We start from the raw sequence: 14,998 nt of genomic DNA on the forward strand, positions 1-14,998 counted from the left end.
TGACAAAGTTCTCAAAGCCCTATCTGGTAGCCCAATAGTGATCAACATTTATAGGAAAGGTTGTGTCCTGGTAGATGGGGTCAGACCTAAGACCTAAGATTCAGAAGACTATAGACCCAACTCATGCTTGTCCAGCTTCCATTTCCATTAGTGGTGGGCGCCTTGCCTCGGAAGGTTTTGGAAAACTGCTGTTTTCCGTCGCTATCCAGAAGAGTGTAGGTGAGGACTTTCTTTAACACTGTAGGACGCAGCATGGGTATTCACAGTGGCCCAATGTCTGGCGAGGATGAGGTCATGGGCGCAGTGTGTCCAGGTTTTACTGAAGTCAGGTTACGACAAGGGGAAAGTTACAGTCCACGCTTGCTGCTGATGTTGCAGGGTGAGCGATCTAAAATTTAAATCTTTTAAAGTTATTTTTACTTATTTTAGTGTTTTTATTCCTGTACAGGGTGTCTGCTTTATGTATGGACTTTGAGTCATTGTGTACATTGATGAAACCACATTTCCTTAATAAATATTGATTTAATGTTTCTCTGTTCACCTCCATGGTCAGTCTTTCAAATTCAAAGACAGATCAACATTATTTTCATGACAAATTATGCAAGGACTACAAAAGTATTACATTTCATAAAACAAACATCATTATTTCTTTAGAACTATGACTTTCGGAATCCGCAACCAGAATTCTGAAACCATTTGGCAACTCAAAGGTGCACACACCTAGGGGGCTAGGGTTGCACTATTGTGTGCAGCCTGTATCCCCCTGTGTAGCTGTGCCCATCCCCACTTCACCAATAGATGAGCGACTGCTTGGCCCACGTGCAGTCAACCATCCGCTATCCTCTGCTGGGAGGGAAGGATTCAGACACGGGGAACGCCCTGTTGTTATGTTACCACTGATTTGCTTGCTCCCTAAACACAAGGTCTGTGTTTGCTCTAGCAACCACCCTCTACCAATTTCACGTTGTTTTGCATCGTAAATCTTCAAGAAACAGAACATTCACTTGTGAGCTACTTTTGCTCAGCAGCCAGTGTTTCACCAGGATAGTTCTTGCCTTGCACATATCACCAACTATGCACCTGTCTCTCTAGAGGAGGGGTTTCTAACCTGCAGGTCGCCAGATGTTTTGGACTGCGATGCCCATGATTAATCATCAATGACTATGGTGCCGGCCCCTGCTCAAGAGTGCAGCATGATTTCACCTCTCCATCCCTTACCCCATTTCCTGCATTACTGTATTTAAAAAGAATACTTCCTGTACACCTTCCACCCAGCAATGACATATACTGTGCACTCTCTCCAGGTCGCTTCTTAGGCCAGCTACAGGCACCGATTGGCTGATCCTTGGTTGAACTGTTGACTTCCTTATCATGTGTTCCCTTCATTATGTTCTCCTTCTGGAGCCGAACACTAAGGGAGATATTCTTTGGGTTACTCAGATTGCGAAAGGGGCTCTGAGACCATTGTGTACTTCTAATGAGTGTCCTCCTACAGCGAGCCAGATATCCCTGCCTATCCCAGGTTAAGTATGTGCAAGGGAGGAGGTGTGGGTATGGAGTGTGCAAACGTGTGTGAGAACATGGAGTGTTAAATAGAGTCTGGTACATGCAATGCGCGGCAGCTGAGGGTGATGAGGCGTGCCGAGGACGCATAGAGTAAATACCCATAAAAAGACTTTCCTTCCATATTTATTTGTGGGGAGGACTTCTCTGATTTGCTATCGTGGGCTGCCACCGGAAAACCGTTATCAGGTTTCCACTCAGTAACCTTGTACTTTTAAGGGGGCTGTGCCATGGTGGGAACTCTGTAAAACACAGGTTCCTGCAGATGATTGGACCACACAGGGCAACAGAGGATTTCTAGATTTCCAGGCAGGGAGAACAAATTTGCCTTTTGGGGTTAATCCCCACAGGACATTGTTTGGTGCCTGGTTTACAAATTTAGCTTCACCAAAGTTCACTCAAGTTTGATGACACCAAAATATTGCTTTCAACTAGTTCTCTGAAGAGCAATGGTAAACATCTGCTCAGCCATTTCAGAAACAAAGCAGAAACACATCTTCTAATGCAAATGTGTCACCTATCACCATTCTATGAAGAGTAAACCCAATGAGCATGGAGCAACATGAGAAGGAATGTACAGCAAATGTGAGAGGCCCCGAGACTTCACTGGGAACACGGGCCCTTCATACAATGTGATGTTACATTAATCTGCCTTTATAAGAGTAGTACTATCCGAGTGCCTAGCCTTCTCCTTACAGTGGTTATCCAGACCTTACTCTGCTGGGGGAAAGACAATGAGCGAGCTGAAGACAAGAGGAATGGGAACTAGATGCTGCAAACACAGGAAGGGAGGGAATGTTTTGCGATTAAGGTCCCAGAACACTGAATACTTGAGCGGAGACTCGGAGCTGCAGTCAATGCCCAATACAATCTAACTCTGCATAGAAGGCAACTTGTGCTGCAACCTGCAATGATACCGATGACATGGGAGTAGCATTTATGTTCCCGAGCGACACAACCTATGCATATACTCCTAATGGGACAACAACTTCAGTATCTACATCTGGGATTGTGGACATACACATATAATTGGTGTATATGTTGGCAAATACCCCTATGTTACCCCTGGTGATCCAGTTGCCCTGGAACATTCAACTAAGCCACTGTTCTGGATATATACAGGCATATGGGTGAAATAATGCAACAGGACACATGATACTCTATATGCATTTGTGCACTATGCATTGCCGATACCATTGGTAATGTTTTTTGTAATGGCATAAGTCTTGGTATGCTACATAGCTATGGATAAAGTACCAGTGGGTGGCATCGGGCCGACCACAGAATGTCATACCCTGGTGTGAGATGGCCGATATCTCGCCATGGAGCACTGCTTAAAGGCTCTGTTGCAATGGATATGCTCAGTCTCTGAGAGTGGGAGATAGTTGCAGTGAGAAGGTCCAATCCAGACACGGGTGACCATGTGAGTCAACCAGTAGGCAAGTGGGTGATAAATGGAGTGTATGTCAGGAAGCATAATGGAGTGATTTGTTCAAGGAATAGTGTGTTGTGGCCTGGATGATCTGCATGGGAAAGGAACTGGGCGGCGACATTATAACCATTCAAGTCAACTAGGAGGATGTGCAGCAAGGCCCAAGTAGAGGCTGTTGCAGAAGTCCAGATGGCTTAAATAAAATGCCACTGAGAATTGTCATTCCGGATATATTTTAGGAGGAAAAGGCTATTTCTTGGATCAGAGATGACTTGATGTACACATTTGAACTTTTGGACTAGTAGGAATTCGAGTTGTGAGCTAAAGATGCAGAACCACGAGGAACAGCCATTGGGGCAACCTAGAAAATGGCGACCCAACAGACGAATGTTGGGTAAAAATGGCCATTTTCGGTTTGGTGCTCAAGCCAGTTTTTCCATTGTTTCCTTGAAAGCAATCAGATAAGGGGTCAGGAGATATGCGCTGGGTCCCTTTTTGCCAACCACTAGCATGACAATGGCATCATGGCAGAAAGCGAGGCTGAACAATATGTAAAGACTGCATAGTTTGAGATTAACCTGGGTCGAGTGTCCAAAAGTGACACCCACAACTGTAATAGAAAGAACCCCCCTGTATAGGATGATTTTGATCACTGCTTGCCCTGGGACCCAGGCCTGGCATTACTGTGAAACCGTGTGTGGAGTAGGCCTGTCCATTGGGCCCCTTATAAGGTATAATTAAGCCTTTAATTAAGCGTTATAGACGTAGCCTGAAGTGCCGTACCAGGGGTTATGAGCCCTGAAAACCGAGTTAAAGGCCTGAGCACAGCGAGTTCACAGCAATCACATCCAAACCTGATGAGGCACAGGGCTTAGAATTTAGCCGGATCGCGACTGACAGGTATGGTCCATAGAAGAAAGCAAGCAGCAAGGGGACAAATGGCCAACCCCTACCCTAACCCGGTAAGAATCGAGGTTGGAATGGGCAGTTAGTTCCTGTGCCCAGGCCGCGTCTATCAAGTGCGGTGCAGGCGAGGAGAAGAACAGCGCTGACAGGAGGCCTCTGCCCCCTCCCATAAAAGGCAAAGAGTGGGTGGAGAGGGGTGGAGTCCAGAGCTCACAGAATGGATGTCAGCATGGTGCTCCAGTGATGAGAGGGAGCGCTGCGCTGACATGCGCGCTGCCAGCACTGCGAACCGGCGGGAATGGTTAGGCTTCCCTCATTGGCTGCTTTCCGGGCTTTAATGATTTTTTCAAGCTATATCAGCTCATATAACCTGGACATTGGCCAAGGGGTATAATAATTGTTATGATCAGAGGCGTTGCTAGGGGGGTGCCTAAGGGGGCTATAGCCCCTGATCTTTTGGTTGTAGCCCCGGATAGAATCTCAGGAGCTACTACCAAAGGGCTAGCTAGCCTCCAGTCCCGACAGTCCAGCCATCAGCATAGCCCCGGGTCCTTTCCAGACATAGCAACACCCCTGGTTATGATTATTTGTTTTTATTGCAAAAAAGGTCCCTCCTGAAGGTACAGTGGAGCTGAGAACTGAAACCACAAACGAGTAAACTCCAGCCCTTACAGGGAAGTCTACACATAATCACAGAGAGATCACAGAGAGAAAAGCTCCCGTTCAGTAATCACCTGTGTAGGGGTAATGTTACGGGGACACTACATCCATTGGAAGAGACAACACTTTTAAGCACCACATGCACTGGAACACTATTACACTTTAACGAGACAACCACCTTAGTTATAAGATGTAGTAAGCCACTATAATACTCTGGAGACACCGAACCTCAGTGATAAACTTTGTAAAGCAGGCCACAGAAGACAGTCACTCCACCCATTACATAGAGAACTCCACTAAGTAACTATGAGTAGATGAGTAACTACCCCAGCTGTCACCTGTAAGCACACACAGCATCAGTCGCAGGATGACGTGATCTACCCCCTGTCGGGAACAAAGCAGAGATAGGGGTGCATTCTAGCGAAGCCTTTGGTCCTCTGGCAGGCTTGAACTTCCAGATAATCAGTGGGAGGGGATGAGCAAAGAGCATGTGTTTGCAAGAGGAGAGGCCCAGGAAACCAAGAGGGGGACTTGGTAAGGAAAGGAAAAAACAATGGCACCATCTCCAACTGAACCTCTTAACTAGTTAACATGTTCGAAATCATACATCTCGAAGTGAACCAACAGCCCTGCCAAGAGCACACGCTGTTCAGAGGGCGCAGTCCCATGGCAACGCGCCTGTCCAGATTCCTGGTGGTTACAGTGTGGGGAGCAGCATCCTGTCCAGGGCCAATGTGAGGATGACTTTCCACACTAGGTGATGTGATGTGATGCCTTGAGGTATAGGGTAGCACTTGGCATGTTCAGATGGCACCGCCCCTGCAACTGGCAACCTAGCACCTAAGACTCCTGGTGCTCTCTATCATGGGGGAAGGCGATACACGCTGTTCAAAATGAGGTGAGCAGGCCCAGGGATCATCGTGTTTCCAGGATAACTTCCCTAGGGCATTCTCCATCCAGGAAACATGTGATCACAAAGAAAGAGGGCAGCAGATCAGGGCTCAGCCTCCCCCTCCCGGGATACCTTCCCTGGGGCATTCTCCATCCAGGAAACATGTGATCACAAAGAAAGAGGGCAGCAGATCAGGGCTCAGCCTCCCCCTCCAAGGATACCTTCCCTGGGGCATTCTCCATCCAGGAAACATGTGATCACAAAGAAAGAGGGCAGCAGATCAGGGCTCAGCCTCCCCCTCCCGGGATACCTTCCCTGGGGCATTCTCCATCCAGAAAACATGTGATCACAAAGAAAGAGGGCAGCAGATCAGGGCTCAACCTCCCCCTCCCGGGATACCTTCCCTGGGGCATTCTCCATCCAGGAAACATGTGATCACAAAGAAAGAAGGCAGCAGATCAGGGCTCAGCCTCCCCCTCCCGGGATACCTTCCCTGGGGCATTCTCCATCCAGGAAACATGTGATCACAAAGAAAGAGGGCAGCAGAGCCGGGCTTAGCCTCCTCCTTCCAGGATACCTTCAACTGAGGGCATCGCCTGCTGGGAGCATCTACAACCAGGATACATGCGATGACCAAGAGGGGACGGCAGTATCCTGGGACTGGATCCTTTCAGAATACCTCCCGAGACCATGGAGGGCACCACCTCCTGGGACAGTGTGCTTTCTCAATACATGTGGTCACAAAAAGTGGCCTGCAGTGCCCTGAGACTGCCTCCTTCCAGAAACATGCCTGCTCAGTGCAATGAGCAGAGAAGGCTGCGGGGGCAGCCTCATTTCAGGCTATTAGGAGCTCCTAAAGAGGGGCACACCAAGTGCAGTCTGCTAGTTAAGTAGGTGTGCTGGGGAAAGGGGATGGGAAAATGTCCCATGTTTCTTTCACCAGCGACACAACCCATTCGCTACCCACAGATGGGCAGCAGTGCCACCAAGGTGGCATTCAGCAGATTATTGGATGACAGAGTAACATTGAACCCAATCTCTACACCTAAACTAAGTGTGCCTCTGGCTCCGCAGGCGTGCCTCCGGCTCCGCAGGCACGCCTCTGCTCACTAAGTCTCTGCCTCTTTCGGTTCTTTGTTACGTGGAGGCTGTGGACCACCTCACGACTTTCTGAGCTGCTTGACATTTTCTGCCCTGCCCCCAGACCCGAAGTGTGTATTAATCCTCAAGTAAGGCCCTCTGTTATGGGTATCAATGGCCATTTGTCTCCAGTATAGATGTCTCTGTTTTGGTTACCAGAGAGCATGTTGGGTGTTTCCCGTGGAGTGGGGGAGTGGGGTGGAGGGTGTGGAACGGTGACATTAGAGGGGTTCGCTAATGCTGAACAGGACATGACTCCAACCCGACTTTCTCGGATCCGCTCTGGACCAGGACCTCTACCTCGGCCTTCATATGGACCTGGCAAATAAACATCACAAAAGGCATCACTGTAACATTCACTGTGCCCAACATCTGCAGTCCTAGGATTGACCGGGTATCCTTGAGTGATTCGTGCCACGCGAGACCACAGGAGGAGTCAAAGGGCATCAGTAAAAAGATGGGTGGATGCCACCCAGCAGAGCCAGGATCCTATTGGCCAGCCACGTCCCTCGGACCCACAGGAAGAGTTCGTACAGGCTCAGCTCAGAGAGGCTTACAGCTTCCGAGAACGAAATGTATGCCCGGCCCAAGAAAGAGGTGGCCTTGCTCCTTCGATACCTATGAGAAAGTGGAGAAAGGAGTTAAAAAGCATGAGGAGTAAAGTACAATGGCATCAAACAAAATGCAGGAAGAGGAAACAGAGAAAACGTAAAAGAGGATAGAAACATGCCCGGTTATTATAATAATAATAATTATTAGAGCGTTTATTGAACGTGGACCTAACTTCGGGAAGCAACAGAACACTTTGCAAGTCATAAGGAGAAGGACACGTTGATGGAAGCAGAGATACTAGGGGGAAGGGCGCTACCCACACATCGTGGAAAACCTGGCAGGAAGGGGTCTAAACAGGGGTTCAGATCACCCAGTCACTTGTTAAGTGGGTGGTGGAAGGTTTGAGACCTAGGTGCTAGGAAGGAGCCATGGCTTGAAACGGAAAGACTTGTGCTCCTTCCTGAAATGTAGACGTCAAGGGTCGAGTATGGTGTTATCAGGGAGCAGGTTCCAGGCTCTGGGGGATGTAGATAGAGAAAGTCTGTCTTCTGTTTCCTTCCTTCCTACAGAAGAAAAACCTTCTCAGTGTCCAGATAAAAGGATCGGAAGAGACCGGTGATAAAGGAGGCAGAACTTAAACAAAGGGGACCACTCAAAAAAGTGGAAGAGGGAGAGGGAAAGATTATGAAAGGGGCGAAGGGAAGGAAGGCACGGAGAAAGACCAGATGAGTGAAGATGGGGAGAAAATGTGTTTTAGAAAACTAGGAGGGATGAAAGGAGGTGGAGGATATACCACGAGTGGGATGAGAAGTAGACAATGTATGGCCTAAGAAAGAGTGGCGCTTCCAAACACTATCTAGCTGTACAAGCGCCTAACAAATGCCCAATGCAATAAACAAATACAATAAGAAAATTCCACTGCAAGACACAAAAATGGCAGTGAGATTTGCATCGTAAGAGGAAAGAAAGAGAATTTAGACAAAAGCTTTGATGTGTAATGAATACATTAAGACTGTACATTTATATTGGATCATTTAATTGGTAAATCTTATAATGGTTGTCAACTGCTGATTATTGTATTCTGTATTTATTAATTACAAACTTAATAAAAAAACTTAACACAAGACTGTACCACTAACTCCCTCCTTATTTTCTGTTTACTTTCCTTTGGAATATAAACAGTTAAGTTCCTGCTGCAACTAATTTTGCTGCTGCTAATCTGTCTCCGGGTGATCCACAGCAGATGGATTCTGTCCTATACATTCTTCACAATCTCCCTGTTTTGATCCGGTCTAGGCCATACCAGTGAATGGCATTTCAGCATGCTTTCCTGCATGAAACACTGCTATTGCTTGGAAAGAAGCAGACTCTTTTTTTCTCTTAAATTTCCTTTGCCATCCATTGGTCAGAACTAGCCGGTTATAGGTCAGTTAAGGCATTAAAATGTTGTATGAAGAGGCTACTGATTTTAAGTGTCATGTGAACTCAACATATTTGTATCTAGCTCTGAGCATTGAAGGACAGGTATGAGGGTGAAAGTTGAGGAGTGAACAGGGGAAGGTACATGTTTTTCATTTCACTTGTGATAAACCCTAACTAGGAGAAAACACATCGGAGAGAGTGCACTATCCTGAAGAAATATCTGTGTCCCCCTCACAGCCCACCCGAGAAATTGTCCCAATGAATGGAGATAAGCAACAGAAAGGCAATGAGAACTTACTAGAGGACCTCCTTGCCCCGCATCCCTCACAGCGATGCCACAGTGCCCCAGTTCTTATTTTGTACACTTTGACGAGCGTGGTAAAACACTGGTAGGATGCCGCAGTGAGAGGAATAGTGGCAGAGACAACCACCGGATTGGGGGCCTGAAGCCCCCGCCCACTGAGGGAGTTCCAGGCAGAAAGCAGCACTCTGCAGTGATGCTCAGGCAGGGGACCATAGGGGAAACGGGTTGTTACTGTGAGAGCCTGTCAAACCTCTCACCTGTGAGAGCAGAGAATGTTCAAATAAGCATTAACAGGCAGCAGCAAACCCCAGCGCCAGCGGACAGAAGCTTCTACTGCCCCAGGATGACACCAAAGATGTAGCTGCTCTGCCAGCTTTGAGATGGCTCCCTGGCTCATTAGCATCGCTATGTGAATATATATCCTCGAAACTAGTATGGAAGAGCAATAGCATATCAATATTGAGCTCTATATGCTTGCTTCACTTGGAAGCAGAGGAAAAGACGGTGGTCGGTCAAAATCTCGAAACAAAAATCTCGAATAACAAAAAGGCCGAAAAAAGAATCTCGAAAAAAAAAGTCAAATTACTCTTTTTTTAATTATATATTTATTTTGGGGTCCGGGATTAAAAAAAAATGGTAAAAAAAGGGGGGTTGGGGGGACCCCCCATTTTGAATAAAAAACGGCATAAAAAAAATGTGACTTTTTTTCGACCTTTTTGTTTTCGAGATTTTTCATTTCGGTTTTATCATTATAAACCGAGAAAGACATCGTTTGAGGGTCTCTTGAGGTCATAGTCCACAAAAGAAAGGCACAATTGATAGTGGGCATGCTGGCACTTGGAGGGCATTGGGTATTGGCTGGTCACTCGTGGTCCAACTTGACAAACCTTTTTGAACTGTCCTTCATGCCCTTGAAAATGTCGAGGCTAACACCAGACGTGGAGGGCACGGCGAAGGACATAGTGAGAATGGAGAGATACACATCATGAGAGTAAGGGAGGCGGGTCTGCCCACACCTCTTCTACCCAGTGAGTGGCAGGCACTTACCTGGCCACGGCGCGGACGCAGCAGCGAGACATGCAGATGAAGGAGCTGGCATTTGCCCGGTTGCACAGGGTGGCCTCTATCCCTCTCAGGAGGTCATTGGTCTTTAGCAGGAGCAGCATTTCTCGGGGGACGTTGTTCAGGAGTTGGCTGATTTGAGGTAGGTAGGCTGCAGCATTTGTCCGGATCTCAACATCCTGTGCATGAGGGGATGAGCAATGAGAGAGAGAGAGAGAGAGAGAGAGAGCAGGAGAGAAAAGGAGAGGCATTCATTGAGAGGGAGTCTGAGAGCCACTTTATAACAAAAGGAAGAGACTGATCTGAGACAGTAAGCGTGAAATGTTGGGTAGTACTAAGAAGACACAAGTGTACAGGAGCAAGCACTATTTAAATATCCTGGTTACATTATTCATGATCAATTATCGGTCAAAGCCCATCAACTCCGGGGACCAGGGAGGAAGGGACAATGGGCAAAGATGATATGCAAAACTGGTTTAAAGAATTTCAGGATAAGTTTATGGCATCCTTTCAAACCCAGTTTGAGACCTTGAAATAGGAAATGAAGCAGTCGGTGCAGGAGCTACAAATTGACGTGTGCAAGCTAGGACAGATTCCACCTGTTTCGACTGCTCAGACTGGAATGCTTGTGTCCTTCTGCAGGACTCTTGCACCATAGTTGCTAACATGTTCCTTTACAATCCGCAGATGCTTTTCCAGTCTTGCTTTTTTCCTTTGCATTCTGGGATTTGAAGTCTAGGTTTTATAATGCGTAGCAAATAACAGCAAGTCCCAGAATGCAACAAAATAAACTGGACTGAATAAGCGCATTCAGGTTGGAATAGATCACGCTGGTCACAATGTTGCATTAAGACGCAATCTGGTCTGCACTAGCTTCTGCCCATGCTGTTCCCAGATGACTTAACATATTTGCATTGCTTTTCAGCGCTGAGTAAGAAAGTGCTAACAACATGGCTGCATATGATCTGTGTTGCCAAGGGGTAGTACGGGTAGTCAGAAGGGTGGGGGGTTGTTTGGTTACTGGGCGTGAGTGTGCGGTCCTCTACTCATGAAAATGGTCTGTCCAATTGTTGAGGGTTAGGATTAGTGGAGCATGGCTCTCAATGTTATGTGTCCCCCCCAGGCAGGTGAAAATAGCCGATTTTGGTGGGTGAGATTACATTGAAGTGTATGGGCATTTAAGGGGCTTGGCGGGTGAGTAAACTGATAACATGGCGGGTGACACCCGCCCAAAGCCTGTGAGTTAAGAGGTATGGTGGAATTATACCTTCGCACCGAAATCCAACTAATCGAAATAGGACCCTGTATTCCACTGCATCCGCTAAAACACACTCAGTGAACCTTCCTCCCCTAAATGCCTCCAAATCCACAGAGCAGGTGTAATCATAACCGTCGCCCTCCCATTAGATTTGAAATACATGATTCCAAGATGGCGGCAGGTGGAGGAGGGCGTGCTCTGTCCCCACTGGGCCGCAATTGAAGCCGAAAATAAAGCAACGTGGTGAAGGAGGGTGAAAACTCTATACCACAGACGTGTCAGGAGAAGGAAAAGACAAAGTGCCAAGCGGGTAAAGCATTGTGCTGGGCAGCCGCAAGAAGTGATATGAAGCGGCCGGCAGAGTGAGGGACAGACAAAGCCCTGCAGCGAGGATGAGGAAGTACCGACGCGTTGTGAGGAAGGAGCAACGGCGCAGATCTCCCCGGGGCATGGTTGGTGAGGAGAGGTACACGACTCAGCAGAGGTGGAGTGTGGCTACGAGGCAGCGCCCAGGTCCTGGGCACGCGGTGGTTAGAGGAGAAGTGAGCAGGCAAGGGTGGCAATAGGGGAGGCCTCCGCCCTACCGCAGAGAGGAGGGAAAGAAGAAGGATCAGAAGAGGGACTCCAGGAAGCAGGTCCGGTGAGTCAGAGGGGCTGTAGGAGAGGAGGGAAAGGAATAGGAGCCCACCCTACTATACTGTGGGTTGTCAGTGGTGAATTTGCCCGGAGAAGTGCCAGAAGAGGCCTGCTGCCCCTAAAAAGATACTGAGGGCAAACAAGGCTCCCTTGGCAATTAGAGATCCCAGAGGAGACCGTGGGGAGGGTCCTCCCACTAGTTTATATAAAGTTGCCATGTACAAAGTGAGTCCCAGGAAATTAGCAACTAGAGCGAAGTCAGCATTTGGGTATCTTCAAGAATACGTACTTAGGCTGGCTGGTGGTAATAAAGGTTGGTGAAACCACAAGGAGGGGCCCCTGTATCAGTAAAGAAATAGTGTGCAGGATCTGTTAGCCGGTCAGTCCAGGGAGAACCCAGTTGTGCCAATATGTCAAAAACAAGGGGGAAGGCGGTGCCAGCAGCCCAGAAGACTCCCACAGGGGAGACAAGAGGTGAGTATTCAGAAGTTGTGGAGTTCAGAGACTTCCTTGCAGACCAGAAGCCGGGGTGTCAGCCAAAGCTCATCGACTCCGGGGAGGAAAGGGCAATGGCACTAGGCGAAGAGGATATGCAGAGCTGGTTCAAAGAATTTCAGGATCAGTTTATGGCATCCTTTCAAACCCAGTTTGAGACCTTGAAAGAGGAAATGAAGCAGTTGGTGCAGGAGCTTAAAATCGACGTGGCCAAGCTAGAAGAGAGGACAGATACTCTGGAAAAGGTTGTCCAAAATATGGAGGAAGAAGTAACGCAGAAGAGTGATGCAGCTCTGGAACACCTCTCTTGCCTATCGCATTACTTGGGGATCCAATGTGAAGACCTGGAAAATCGCACACAGAGGTCGAACATCAGGATAAAGAATCTCTCAGAGTCAGTGATGGACAAGGATTTGAAGGGTACAGTCCAGCATCTCTTTGCAGATATTTTGGCAAATAACTCTGAAGATTTGGTCCAGGGGGACCGCAAACATCGAGTAGGCCCACAAAGGGTAGTGGAACCGGGCTTGCACCCAAAGGATGTCTTGGTGGCAATAACATTGTATGGTCAGAAAGAGCAGATCCTGAGGATGGCGAGGACAGCGGGTCAGGTGCAAATCAATGGAGAGGAAATTCAGTTATACCAAGACCTTACAAAATCCACGCTTCAAAAAAGGAGACCGATGGGCCCGGCCTTCTCTTTTCTTGGGAAGGACGCCAACATAGGATTATGACCAGTGAAGAAGGTGAACTGATTTTGAACTTAAAGGGAGAAAGCACAGATACCCGAGGGGAGCAATCGAGAGGAGAAAGAGGGTACAAGAAGCCGTGGGAGTGGAAAACTTTATCGACGAAAGGCAAGGGGGGAGCAAGATTTGAAGGAAAGTGGCAGACCCTGATCGATGGACAATATATTAAGGTGGACGTTTGCTGGAGGAAAAAGCGGACATACTTTGAACTCCAGTGTTGGGGTAAGACTTACACACGTATCTACATAGGAGGGGGTGGTGGGGCTTGGAATCCTAAATTGGGTTTAGTATTCCCCACAATGTTTCTCTGGGTTATATTGAGGCCAGGCACGGCGGACAATACGTCTGGCCGTTCCTATGAACATATGCCTTCCTCGGGGGAGGGGATGGGAATTCAAGTTGAAAATGGGTTTTATAGGTTAGAGGATGGGAATTCAAGTTGAATATGGGTTTTATAGGTTTGTTGGAGCAAATGGGGGGGGAGGGAAGGTGGAGGTGTCAGAGGGAGAAGTATGAGGGTTTTATGGTCAAGGGGTAGTGGGAGATTCAAGGACCACAACGATGGGAAAGTCCTTTAAGATATTGTCATTTAATGTAAGGGGACTCAATACCCCAGTCACGAGGAAGAAGCTAGAAGCCTGGGTGTGGGGGGAGAACCTGGATATTATTATGTACCAGGAAACCCATATACACAAAGGTGACGGAGGGAAAATGAGGATCAAGGGGTTTTCTCAGTTGTATCAGTCGAACTCTGGGGAAAATAGCGTTGCTTGATAGGTTGGGGGGCGGGTTCTGGAAACCTGTTTACATCAGGAGGAGAGATCTCTGTTTATGAACGTCATTTTGGAGTCGCACATCATGCTGGCCACGGTATATGCCCCTAATACGGGTCAAGATGGTTTCTTGAGTGGGGTGCTATCAAGACTGGAGGAGTTTGCTAAGCAGAACATTATTTTGGCAGGGGGTTTCAATATGTCATGAGAGCCTCAAATAGACAGGAGAACCAGATCCACACAAAAAATAATGGCCATTTCCAAGGCTCCTAAGCTAAAAACAGCTATGATGGCCCTCTGCTATGTTTGGAGAGCAGTAGAGGGACAGACAGAGGGATTCACATATTATTTGCATGTTTATTCATCACTCTCCTGGATAGACTACATTTGGGCTTCTACAGGTTTGGTGGGAAGAGTAAATAAAGTTGAGGTGGGTGTAATATCCATGTCAGATCACGCCCCTGTGTCAAAGTCGATTACATTGGGGTTTTCCCAGGGGGAGAGGGGTCTATGGAAGTGGAGGTTCCCATCAGAATTACTGCACGATCAAGTCTAGGTTGAGTTAATCAAGGAAAAGATAGAACAGTATTTTGCGGAGAATTAGACCCCAGATTCTACACCTGAGATGGTATGGGGTGCATTTAGGGCGGTACTGAGGGGCCAGATGATAGCAAACAAGGCAGCTAGGGAAAAATAGAGACGGCAATGGGAGAAAGAGCTAGAGGTGAAACTAAAGGAGGTTCAAGAGGAAATAACTAAGGGCCCGAATAAAAAATTGGTGAGAGCAATGTGTCATATTCAGGGACAATTAGAGACACTTCGTACTAAGCAAGCAGAGAAAGCGCTATTACATATGAAGCAATAGTATTATGTGAAGGCCAACAAGGCGGACAACCTGCTGGCTAGACAGTTGAGGCACGGTCCAGGACGATCATGAAACTTCAGGATACAGCAGCGACTACAAAAGAGGAAATAGGAGAAACATTTCGGGAGTACTACCAAACCTTGTCTACATCTGACAACCCCTCGAATTCTAAGCAGGAGGAATTTCTATCTGGGGTCTTGCTTCTTCAACTCGGAGATAGAAAAAGAGATACTAGACGAGGACATAAGAAAAGAGGAGGTGAGACAAGCGATTAAGTCGGTTCCAGAAA

At 47.5% G+C, this 14,998-nt stretch overlaps 1 protein-coding gene across 1 annotated transcript in view; it reads right to left on the minus strand.

Moving 5' to 3' along the window:
* Positions 1 to 502: 502 nt before the first annotated feature.
* Positions 503 to 14,998, minus strand: part of ADCK1 (aarF domain containing kinase 1) — a 1,181,187-nt gene continuing 1,166,691 nt past the window's right edge. The window contains exons 10-11 of the mRNA XM_069637911.1: positions 9,919 to 10,112; positions 503 to 7,211 (exon numbers count right to left, since the gene is read on the minus strand). Coding sequence (XP_069494012.1) covers positions 7,040 to 7,211; positions 9,919 to 10,112 — 366 coding nt within the window. The 3' untranslated portion in view covers positions 503 to 7,039. The remainder of the gene's footprint in view (positions 7,212 to 9,918; positions 10,113 to 14,998) is intronic.

This window comes from Ambystoma mexicanum, chromosome 14 (assembly GCF_040938575.1).
Source record: "Ambystoma mexicanum isolate Mex_15411 chromosome 14, UKY_AmexF1_1, whole genome shotgun sequence".
Classification (NCBI taxonomy): domain Eukaryota; kingdom Metazoa; phylum Chordata; class Amphibia; order Caudata; family Ambystomatidae; genus Ambystoma; species Ambystoma mexicanum.